Genomic DNA, 12,210 nt, shown 5'->3' with positions numbered 1-12,210 from the left:
CCCCTTTTAATGTGCATGAATTTCGTGCACCGGGCCACTCGTCTATATAATAAAAGGGTAATATGCAAATTGACCCTAATGGTGGAACAACCAGTCGCTATGATGCTCACTGACCACCAGGGGTAGATGCTCAACACAGGAGCTGCCCCCTGGTGGTCAGTGTGCTTCCTCTCCTGCCTCCACGGCAGCACTAAGGATGTCCAACTAACGGCTTAGGCCTGTTCCCCACCAAGGGCTCCCAGGTTGCGAGAGGGCACAGGGAGCGGGCCTAAGCTGGCAGGTGGACATCCCCTGAGGGGTCCCGGACTGCGAGAGGGCACAGGCCAGGCTGCGGGACACCCCCCCTCCCCCCCGCAACGAGTGCACGAATTTTCATGCACTGGGCCTCTAGTGCAGCAATAAAAAATAAGGATCTCTTACCCTTTGAGACAGCCTGGAGGGGCCTGGAGAGTATCATGCTAAGAGAAATAAACCAGTCAGAGAAAGACAAGTATCACTCATAAGTGGAATATAATGAACAAAATAAACTGGTGAACAAAATAGATCTAGAGACATAGATGAGTGGAGCAGACTGTATAATCTCAGAGGGAAGGTGGGGGAGGGTGCATGGGTGGAAAGAGACCAACCAAAGAACTTGTATGTATATATATGTAAGTCATGGACACAGACAATAGGGGGGTAAAGGCCTGGTGTAGGGGGTGGGGACAGGCTATAAGGGATGAATGGGAGAAAAAAGGGGACATATGTAATACTTTCAACAATAAAGTTTAAAAGAATAATAATAAAGAAAAAAACAATATAAAATAAGTGGGATCAACAACATGTGGTCTTTTGTGTCTAGCTTTTATTTTGAATTTGCCTGATATTTTTAAGACCCATCCATGTTTACCGTGCATCAGCCCTTCATTTCTTTTTATTGCTGAATAGTATTTCATTACATACATGTAACATATTTGTTTATCCATGTATCAGTTTATAAACATTTGGGGACTTTTCTATTTTTTGGTTATTATGAGTAAATAATTTTAACTGATTTTGAATTAAATAATTTTTGAATTGGTCAATTGTGTGTGGGTATTCTTCAACTTCTTCTCCAATTATTAAACATATTTTCTCTACAAAAAAAAAAAAGACAAAGAAATGCTAGTAAAAACAATGGTTTCTCATAATTTTTCCTGATTGGACACAATCTGTCATTTTTGTTGAGGGTACTTTTCTGGAATACCAAGTTCCCTAATAAGCAAAGACAAACTAAATTGGAAGTACAAGCTCAAACTCAGTGGCCCTCAATATCTGTTCAAGACCTGGTCGCTAGTATATATGTGTGGAGAACTTAATGAAGAATATGTATGCCATATAGTCCTCTGAACACATATCCTATCTAATAAAGAGGGAATATGCTAATTGACCCTCACGCCATCGCAAAGATGGTGTTGCCCACAGCCAATAAGGAGGGAATATACTAATTGACTGCCATATCCTCAAATATGGCAGCACACACAGCCACAAGATGGCAGCGCCCAGTCCCCTCAGCCCCCAGGCGGGCCCGGCCACTCCGCGTGCCTTCCTCTGAAGTCCCCCAGTCCCTTCAGCCCCCCAGCCGCCCAGGGCCAGACCAAGGCACAGGCAAGCCTCGGATGGTGGCAACCCAGCCACCCAGGGCCGCCCAAGGCTCAGGTAACCAAGGCTGGCCGAGGCTTGTGCTGCCGGCAGTGGCAGCAGCAGAGGTGTGATGGGGCGTCGCCTTACCCTGATCGTCAGGTCACCTCCCTCCCTTGAGGGCTCCTGGACTGTGAGAGGGGGCAGGCCAGTCTGAGGGACCCCCCTCTCCAGTGCATGAATTTTCATGAATTTGGACCAGGCCTCTAGTATTCCAAATAAAGCCTGAGTAAGTCAAATCAACAGAATCCCATAACTGGATTGACTTCTAAGGCTTTACCCAGCCCTAGTGTGATGTCAAAGGCACTATGCACATGGCATTTTATCTTTTGCTAGAGGCCTGGTGCACAAAACTCATGCACGGGTGGAGTCCCTAGGCCTGGCTGGCGATCAGGGCTGATTGGGGCCAGGCCAATCAGGGCCGGGCTGGAGAGGAGACGATGGTCACCGAGCCGGGTGCAGAAGGAAAGGGAGCCGGATGCTGACGCTGCCATCGTTGGTGCCCCACCACTGCACGGTTCCCCACTCCCCCACTCCTCATTCCCTCACTGCTGCGCCACCACCATGGCAGACAGGTGGTGGGCTGATCAGGGCCTGCCGGCCGGGGGGAGGAACAGGGCATGGGAGATTGTCTGCTGGCCCCAAGGAGGGAGCTGGCCCTCGGCCTCCCCTGGGAAAGGGGCCACGGCCACTGCCACCCACCCCCGGTTGCCTGTCCCAGCATGGGGCCAAGCCCCAGTTGGGCAATCAGGGCCTGCAGGCCTGGGAGAGGGACTGTGAGAGGTTGGCCATGGGAGCACACTGACCACCAGGGGGCAGCTCCTGCGTTGAGCGTCTGCCCCCTGGTGGTCAGTGAGTGACATAGCGACCAGTCGTTCTGGTCGTGCCAGTCATTCTGTTCAGTCTTGTTGCTTAGGAATATATATATATATATATATATATATATATATATATATATATATATTAATAGCCTAGGTGGCGTCACACCCTCATGTCGTCACAAGATGGCCGTCACAAGATGGCTGTGCACACAGCCGAGGCGGGGCCCGGTAGCTGCTCGTTGTGGTGAGGCCTGGGGGTCCTGTGGCTCTGCACAGCATGGAAGAGGCCAGTCCCGGCGTCTCCACCACCTTGTGCAGAGGAGGCGGGTCCCTGCAGAGGAGGCAGGTAGCGGCCAGGGAGGGCAGTTGTGGGCAATCAGGCCAGCAGGGAAGGGCAGTTGGGGGCCATCAGGCCAGCAGGGGAGGGCAGTTGGAGGCCTTCAGGTCAGCAGGGGTGGGCAGTTGTGGGCAATCAGGCCATTAGGGGAGGGCAGTTAGGGGCTATCAGGCCAGCAGGGGAGGGCAGTAGAGGGTGATCAGGCTGGCAGGCAGAAGCAGTTAGGGGCAATCAGGCAGGCAGGCAGGTGAGTGGTTAGGAGGCAGGTGTTCCGAATTGTGAGAGGGATGTCCCTGCAGGGATCAAGCCTAAACTGGCAGTCGGACATCCCTCAAGGGGTCCTAGATTAGAGAGGGTGCAGGCCGGGCTGAGGGACACCCCTTCCTGTGCACGAATTTTGTGCACTGGGCCTCTAATAGATAGATAGATAGATAGATAGATAGATAGATAGATAGATAGATGATAGATAGATATAGATATAGATATAGATATAGATATAGATATAGATATAGATATATATCTAATTCTATATATATATATACTAGTAGATATATAAGAATGTTACTGACAACTTATTTTATTACACTGTATTTTATCAGAAGCATTGGGAGACAGATTTAAAATCAAAGGTGGTTGTGCTTTTTCTTAACAGTAATAGTTTTATTAATTATCATTTATTAAAATTAATAGGGGCCATGAATTGTGAACTTCTTAAAAGTCTCAAGTCCTACTTAATGTAGATATGTTAATCTATATGTCTGCCTTTCACTTTGCTCCCTCTGATCTTGTCCTCAGATTTGTTCTACCTTGTACTTCCTCACCTACTGGATTGATAATTTTTACAATATTTAACACATTCTTGGAAGTCTCCACAACTTTTTAAAGTTTTTTTTTTTTTTTAACAAGGCAGGGCATAAGTAAATAAAGTGAGACGAAAAAAGTATATTGCTGTATAGAAAGCCAACTTCTAAGATAGTAATTATATTTTGGAATCTGATTCAGTTCCAAGATGAACATGACTAGAAGTAGCCTTTTAGGATTAAATTTTAAAGGATTAGTGCCCGGCCACCATGGCTCAGTTTTTGAGTGTCGACCTATGAACCAGGAGGTCACGGTTCAATTCCTGGTCAGGGCACATGCCTGGTTGCAAGCTTGATCCCCAGTGTGGGGCATGCAGGAGGCAGCCAATCAATGATTCTTTCTCATAATGGATGTTTCTATCTCTCTCTCTCCTTCTCCCTTCCGCTCTGAAATAAATTAAAAATATATCCTATCTGATAAAGAGAGAATATGCTAATTGACCATCATGCCCTCACAAGAGGGCAGCGCCCACAGCCAGTAAAGGGAATATGCTAATTGACTGCCACACCCTCACAAGATGGCGGTGCCCACAGCCACAAGATGGCGGCACCCAGTCCCCTCAGCCCTGCCTTATCCAGCCAGAGTCCCCCAGTCCCCTCAGACCCACCAGGGGATGGCAGGTGCCATGCACCTCATCCAGGTGGAGTCCCCCAGTCCCCTCAGCCCCACCTCATCCAGCCTCAGTGCCCCAGTCCCCTCAGCCCTGCCTCATCCAGCCGGAGTCCCCCAGTCCCCTCAGCCCTGCCTCATCCAGCCAGAGTCCCCCAGTCCCCTCATCCCCGCAGGGGAAGGCAGTTGGGGGCAATCGGGCTGGCAGGGGAGGGCAGTTGGAGGTGATCGGGCCAGCAGGGGAGGGCAGTTGGAGGTGATCGGGCTGGTAGGGGAGGGCAGTTGGGGATGATCATGTTGGCAGGGGAGCAGTTAGGCGTCAATCAGGCTGACAGGGGAGCAGTTAGGGGGTGATCAGGCTGGCAGGCAGAGTGGTTAGGGGCAATCAGGCAGGCAGGCAGGCAAGTGGTTAGTAGCCAGCAGTCCCGGATTGTGAGAGGGACGTCTACCTGCTGGTTTAGGTCCGATCTAGGGGTCGGGCCTAAACTGGCAGTCAGACATCCCCCAAAGGGTCCCAGATTGCAGAGGGTACAGGCTGGACTGAGGGACACCCCCCGCCCCCGTGCATGAATTTTGTGCACTGGGCCTCTAATATATATAAATTTTTAAAGGATTAGTAACCACTGGGTATTAATATTTTTTTCTATTAGCTTGAGATATAAAAAGTTGCATCAGGATTTTTTTATTATTCTAATTTCCACATACTATTGCATTAAAAAAGAAACCAGTTCTTTGACATTCTCTCATGAAGTCTACTTCTAATTTACAGAATGTTGGTTTTTGGATGCTGTAGGAACAGGCAGTTTTGGGAGGAACATCTTACCTCTCTAACCTGCCCCTTTCCCACCAGGTCTCACCTGCAAGGACTGCAAATCTGAGAAGGTCTTAGCCGGGATTGTGTGAATGCCATTGCTGTGCAGCATCAGTAACTCCAGCTTATTCAGGCCAGAAAAATCTATTTCTGTCAGTCTGACCAAGCTGTTGTACCTGAAATACAAATGGCATTCTAGGCATCAGCTAAGCCTGTCAACTCAAGTTCAAATGTCAAAGCAAGAGCCAACATATGCATACACGTGCACACACACACACAGACTAACACACACAACACACACACACACACACACACACACACACACACACACACACACGGATGCCTCTCTTGTTGCACCTGTGCTCTAAGAAGATAACCCAGTGCTTGAAATATTGAAATTCATCAGATGCCACAGAAGGTTTCCAACCCTTGCAGTCTGTTACAATCACCTTATTCATATTCCCGGAACATGCCACATTCCTTTTCATTTCAGACCTCTAGGTGTATGCTGTTCCTTCAGGTTGGAATGCCATAACTCACCCCACCCCCCTTTGTGAACACTTTTAAGACCCAGCCCATTCTTTTACCACATGGTCCCCTCACTCTTCCAGGTGGAATTCATCATTATAAAGTAGTGACTAAGAAACCTGGGCTCTGAAGCCAAATGGTTTGGCTGTGATTATGAACTCAGGGACTTGGTAGTCATAGGAGCGTCCCTGAATAAAACCAGTAACCTTTCTGTGCCTCAGTATGCTCATTTGTAAAATGCAAATAGTAGAACCTACTCCAAAGGGGTTAGGAAGATTAAATGAGCCCAGCCGGTGTAGCTCAGTGGTTGAGTGTTGACCTATGAACTAGGAGGTCACAGTTTCGATTTCCTGTCAGGGCACATGATAGGGTTATGGGCTCGATCTCCAGTGTGGGGCATGAAAGAGGCAGCTGACTAATTATTTTCTCATCATTGATGTATCTCTCTCCCTCTCCCTCTCTGAAGTTAATAAAAACATGTTTTTAAAAAAGAATGGCACTTTATAAACTTAAAAAAAAAGATTAAATGAATGAATACATGAAGAGTGCTTAGCTCAATGCCTGGGTATAGAAAGCATACAATTAATGGTAGCTATTATTGTCAGTGATTGCTCCTAAATCCCTTTGCTGTATTATGGTTCTTATTAAGTTGTACTAAATGTACATCTGTCTTCTCCCTTTAACTATAGTTTCTAGCCCTGGCTCAGTTGAACATGGTCCAACAAAAAGGTTGTTGATTTGAATCCTGGTCAGGGCACATGCCCAGGTTGTGGGCTTGATCCCTGGTAAGAGGCATGCAGGAGGCAGCCAATGGATGTTATGCTCTCACATTAATGTTTCTCTCTCTCTTCCTCTCTCTAAAAATCAGTAAACTATTAAAAATAACCCCCCCCCAAAAAAAAGAAAAATCTATGGCTTTTAGGAGTAAATATATATTTTGTTCATTGAATCCCTGGTACCATCCATGGTGTTTGGCACACAGTAGGTGCTCACTAATGTCAAATAAATTATATTAAGTTCGAGTACACATATGTCCATTTAGTTGTTTATGGATTTTAAAATTATAGCCACCTTTTGGTAGATTTAATTAGGTATGCATTTTAAAAAGCATTTTAAATAAGTCAGCTTGTATAGAAAAAAACCCAAAGGCCTTCAAAAAAGGCTCTAACCTATGTTTCACACATATCTTTTATATATAGGACGACACTCCTAGCAGTCCTGTTATCTCCTACTGATATATCATAACCCTAATTCTTTTTTTTTAAATTTATCTTTACTGTTGAAAGTATTAGTGTCCCTTATTTTTTATTTTTTTTACCCCACTGACTCCCCCACTGCACCACACTACTGTCTGTGTCCATGGTTCATGCATGTAAGTTCTTCGGTTAATCTCTCCCCACCCACCTCCACCTTCCCTCTGAGATTCGTCAGGCCATAACCCTAATTCTTAACAAGAGCAATATTATTTTCCAGTACAAATGTAGCCAACATGAAGCTTTTCTGTAGCCATGGGCCTTGAAACCTACCAAGAGTCACTTCAGGTTCTAGAACTTTCTCCTAATAAAAGTTTACGAGTTAAATTTCCTTATTGGCCTAACAAACTTAGACTCCTCAGGCACTCCTTTCAGAAGAGTAATGTTACTACAATTGTGGTTAATCTCCCAAAGTCCTGGGGGACAATCCCTCCTTGGGAAGGGGACAGGACGAGGGCCCCCACGCACCCTAAATTGATACGTTCCACGTTGGGCGGGATGCTGTCTGGGATGACGGTCAGGTACCGAAACGTGCAGTGCACCTCGGTGGGCAGATAGCAGGCACAGCGGCGAGGACAGGCGCTGCCTCCGGGCGCGGCCACCAGGCAGATCACGGCCACGGGAACCAGCAAGCAGGCGGTTCCTCCGCCTTTCACTTTCATTCTGAAAAACATCACAGCTCCGAGTTGTAACTGTGGTTTGAGCGAAGACCCAGCACAATCACACGCAGTGACTGTGGTACCCGCAGGGCCTTCCTGGAGGGTCCTAAGTGGCCAGTTCTGTTTGCAGCTGTTACGGTGAAACTCACTCTGTCCAAAGCCACCGTGTGTGCTTGGCCTCCCTTGGAGCTTTGAGATCCAGTGGCGTTTTACTGCTGTGAAAATTCCCTCGTAGCTTTTCCCTTGTTCATAAAATGCAGCAACCCCTATTACTTAGGGATGCATTGAAAAGAGAAAATTAACACCAGACTAAAGATATTGTGACAACTGAAGTACATAAGGCTTAGTTTCCTGTTTCTACATTAGCTTTTTGGACTAACTTTAAAATCTGGTCGTAAAACTAATGCATGTGTATGATAGAACATTTGGAAGCTGTAAAGAAGTAAAAAAAAAAAAAAAAAAAAAAAAAAAAAAATTTAAAATTACTGCCCTAGCTGGTTTGGCTCAGTAGATAGAACATCGGTCCGAGGACTGAAGGGTCTTGGGTTCAGTTCCGGTCAAGGACAGGTACCTTGGTCGCAGGCTCGATCTTTGGCCCCAATTGGGGTGCATGTGGGATGTGAACAATCAATGTGTCTCTCTCACATTGATATTTCTCTCTATCTCTCCCCCTCTCTTCTACTCTCTCTAAAAATTAATGGAAAAATATCCTCGGGTAAGGATTAAATTTTTTTTAATTACTTATATTCCCACCACCCAAATATAATCATTAATATTTTGCTGGATACCCTCCAGCCTTGTATATATACTAGAGGCCCAGTGCACGAATTCATGCTCGGGTGGGGTCCCTCTGGGTGGCCTGCAGGGATCGGGCCGAAACGGGCAGTCCAATGCCTCCTGCAGCTCCTACCTGCTGCTCCTGCTCATCCCAGCCCCACTGTGCCTGCTGTGGGCTGGAGCCCAATCAGTCCCAATCGGGAGAGGCTCATGCTGCCGCAGCAGCGCTTGCCAGCCATGAGCCCTGTGTCTGGCGCCCTCCCAAGGGAAGTGGCCTGCGGGATTGAGCTGAAACCAGCTCTCCGACATCCCTCAAGGGGTTTTGGATTGAGAGAGGGCGCAGGCCAGGCTGAGGGACCCCACCGGTGCATGATCCGGCCAGGGAGGGACCACAGGAGGGCTCCAGGGCGTGTCCAGCCCATCTCGCTCAGTCCTGATCAGCCAGACCCCAGCAGTAAGATAACCTACCATCTGGAGAATCTGCCCCCTGGTGGTCAGTGCACATCATAGTGAGCTGTTGAACAGCCTTAGCATATCATTAGCATATTACACTTTGATTGGTTGTTCAGTTGTTCTGCCTTTTGGTTATTTGCATATCACCCTGTTATTATATAGGATTGTGTGTATGTTCCCATGTATGTGTGTCTATCAAACTAAATTTTGTAACACTTTTTATCATTAAATGTATAATATAAGTTGGGGCAAAAGTAGGTTTACAGTTGTGCATATGTGAAACAGAGTTTATTCTTGCATTATCATTTATTAATTATTGTATTATTTTCTATATGAACAACAGTAAACCTACTTTTGCCCCATCTTGTATTGTATTTTCACTTTATTAAACCTCCCTCAAGAACATTTTTATGAGATGTAATAATCCACTGGAACGGTAAATAAATCTATTTCTAATGTGTCCTTAAACCTTGCCAAAAAAGGCACATTGCACATTGCCAAATAACGACCATAAGCAATAGAAACTGGCTGGGTGGGCGTGAGCCTGGCCCAGGCGCTGTGGTGGCCATGCTGACCCGAAGGCATGATGCTGTCTGCTTTTGCTCTGCTTAGAACATCCCTCTGCTCTTTCCCTGGTCCCTTCTCCTCCTCCTGTGAGCCAGGGGAGTGGGGGAGCGTAACCAGGGAAGAAACATGCGCAGCTTGTTGGAAACTGTTATCTGTAACCCACATGTGGGGCCAGCCCCACAATCCAAACCTTATTTTCTCCTGAAATTCAAAACATACAGGGTTGCAATAAAATCTTTATAATGCTTTTCTAAGAAATGTGACCTTCACAATTTAAAAATCTCAGCGTTCCCTGGAATAGAATTATTTCTTTTGGATTCTACCAGCAACTATCCTTTAGCTAGAAACAACGTGGATGTTACCTTACTTTATCTTCCTATAGCTATAAAGATAATGGAATCAGTAGAATGAAACCCAAATTAAAATTTAATATAGGACTAATATCACCACCACTTTTGTCACTGGGACCATCTGGTTACAATACTTATAAGCAACTGTGTCTGATTGGAGGCAACATTTCCATCTTCTTTTCCTTAGATGAACACGGAAAGGAACAGCAGGAGGCAAGAAAACAGAAGTGGGTGTGTCCACATACCAGCTATTTCAAAGAGAATCAAAATTCTAAGAGAACATGGCTTGTGGATCCACAAACTTCAACCTGACGATCTAGGTAATGAAACTGAAGTGGACAATACCTGAGCTCTTCTTTTCTGGTCCTGAATCCTCTCCTGTCACAGGCGTTGACAGAGAATCTTCACGGGAAATGGAGAATTGTGTCCAAACCTGCGGGAGGTTTGCTCCCAAGTGAAGGAGTGGCTTCCACTTTCTGGCTGGCAGCTCAGGAGCAGCAGGCACTCCCGCCCTTCAGAGTCTGCACCGCTACCTAGGATAACTTGTTACAGAAACAGAAGGCAGGGGAAGTGGTTTTTAAATGTCCTTGCTCCTCCCTCAGCAGTGTGCTTTAATTCTCCCTAAAGCTGCCACTTAAATGTAACTAATTCTATCACTCCATTTTACCCCTAGGTCCCAGAAGTTTCTCCTTAATTCATCTTTTTTTTTTTTTTTTTTTGGACAAACCTGTCATCTGTGAAGCAATAAGGGTCTCCACCTACCGATGAATCTTTGCTCAACGTGTGCCTTTTGCCCGGCATCAGTCACTTGAAAAAGTGACTTTGCCCACTTTTCTTTAATCCTCCTCCGTCTTCAGTGCTTCCTCCCATCCCCACCGACCCTCACCGCTCCCACCCCGTACATGCCCACGCCAAGACCCTCGCAGGCCTGTCTGTCACCCTTCCCGGGAAAGGCGTGGCCGAGCCTCTCACCTCTGCACGGGGCACCTCTCACCTCTGCACGGGGCTCGCGCGGTCCGGTCCGCAGTGCCTGCCGCTCAGCCGCTCGGGTCGCAGGGAAAGAGGCGGGGCTGGAGGGGGTGACGTTGACTGGTCTGTCTGCGGACTCGGCCAGGGCTCCCAGGCACAGGGGTGAACAATAAGCGATGACTATTTCTGAGATCGCGGTTCGTGCTGGCCTCGGTGGCATCTCCCTCTCCGGTCCAGTTTCCGGGATTTCTCCCGGCCGACCCGGCTGGTGGCAGGCAGGGCGTCTCAGCGGGGGCGCGGCCTCACCCGCCTCGTTTTCCTCCACGTGTTGACAGAGGGGTCATTTGGGTTCAGGGTTTGCTTTAGTCACCACAGGCTGTCCTTGGTTCTGTGGCTCCCCGAAGTTCTTCTTTATCTAAAGTTGAATTTATTGGGGTGACATCGGTGAATAAAATTATATAGGTTTCGGCTGTGTAGTTCTATAATACATCATCTGTATGTTGTATTATGTGTTCAACACCTCAAATCAAGTCTCCTTCCATGACCATCTATCCCCCCTTTACCCTCTTCTACTTCTCCCCACACCCTTTCTCTCCAGTGATCACTGTTATCTATGACTATGAGTTTTGTTTTGTTTTTGCTTAATCCCTTTACCTTTTTCATCCAGCTCCTAACCCCATCCCCGTTGACAGCTGTCAGTCTGTTCTCTGTGTGTATGAGTTTATTTCTATTCAGTTTGTTATTTTATTTTGTTCATTAGATTCCACATATAAGTTGAATTACATGGTATTTGTCTTTCTCTGACTAGAATATTTCACTTAGCGTAATAAACTCCAGGTCCATCCATGCTGTTGCAAAGGGTAAGAGTTCCTTCTTTCTGATGGCCAAGCTAGTACTCCATGGTGTAAATGTACCACAGCTTTTTTATCCACTCATCTACTGGTGGACATTTGGGCTGCTTCCAAGTCTTGGCTATTGTAAATAATGCTATAATGAACATAGGGATCCATATATTTTTTTCAAATTAGTGTTTCAGATTTCTTGGAATATATTCCCAGAAGTGGAGTTGCTGGGTCATTAAGGCAGTTCCATTTTTAATTTTTTGAGGAAACGCCATACTGTTCTCCACAGTGGCTGCACCAGTCTGCATTCCCATCAGCAGTGCATGAGGGTTCCCTTTTCTCCACGTCCTCACCAGCACTGTTGTTTGCTGATTTTTTGATGATGGCCGTTCGGGCAGATATGAAGTGATATCTCATTATGTTGAGCATCTTTTCCTATGTCTATTGGATATATTTATGTCCTCTTTGCAGAAATGTCTAATTGGGTTGTTTGTTTTTTTGGTGTTGAGTTTGTAAGTTCTTTCTAACTTTCTTGAAGTTCTTTCTGCAGTTTAGATTTTTCTGTTTGGCCCAATTGGAGAAACCTCTTTTTTGAAAGCGATTATGAGAGAACTGGATATAAATGCTATTGTTTTAGTTTGGGTAGCATTTCCTGGCCTCATCCCCACCCCCACTGTCCAGGAAGACAGCCTCCAGAATCACCCCTAGCAACTC

The 12,210-nt window shown here is 46.5% G+C and overlaps 1 protein-coding gene across 1 annotated transcript in view; it reads right to left on the bottom strand.

The window, feature by feature from the left end:
* IGSF10 (immunoglobulin superfamily member 10) overlaps positions 1–7,767 on the bottom strand; it is a gene marked incomplete at its 3' end in the record, with an annotated part of 38,562 nt that extends 30,795 nt beyond the window's left edge. The window contains exons 1-3 of the mRNA XM_079767116.1: positions 7,688–7,767; positions 7,348–7,542; positions 5,145–5,274 (exon numbers count right to left, since the gene is read on the bottom strand). Coding sequence (XP_079623242.1) covers positions 5,145–5,274; positions 7,348–7,541 — 324 coding nt within the window. The 5' untranslated portion in view covers position 7,542; positions 7,688–7,767. The remainder of the gene's footprint in view (positions 1–5,144; positions 5,275–7,347; positions 7,543–7,687) is intronic.
* Between the last annotated feature and the right edge of the window lie 4,443 nt (positions 7,768–12,210).

The sequence above is a fragment of the Cnephaeus nilssonii genome, assembly GCF_951640355.1.
Source record: "Cnephaeus nilssonii genome assembly, chromosome: 3".
In the NCBI taxonomy this organism is placed as follows: Eukaryota; Metazoa; Chordata; class Mammalia; order Chiroptera; family Vespertilionidae; genus Cnephaeus; species Cnephaeus nilssonii.
This window is presented reverse-complemented; position numbering and strand designations above follow the sequence as displayed.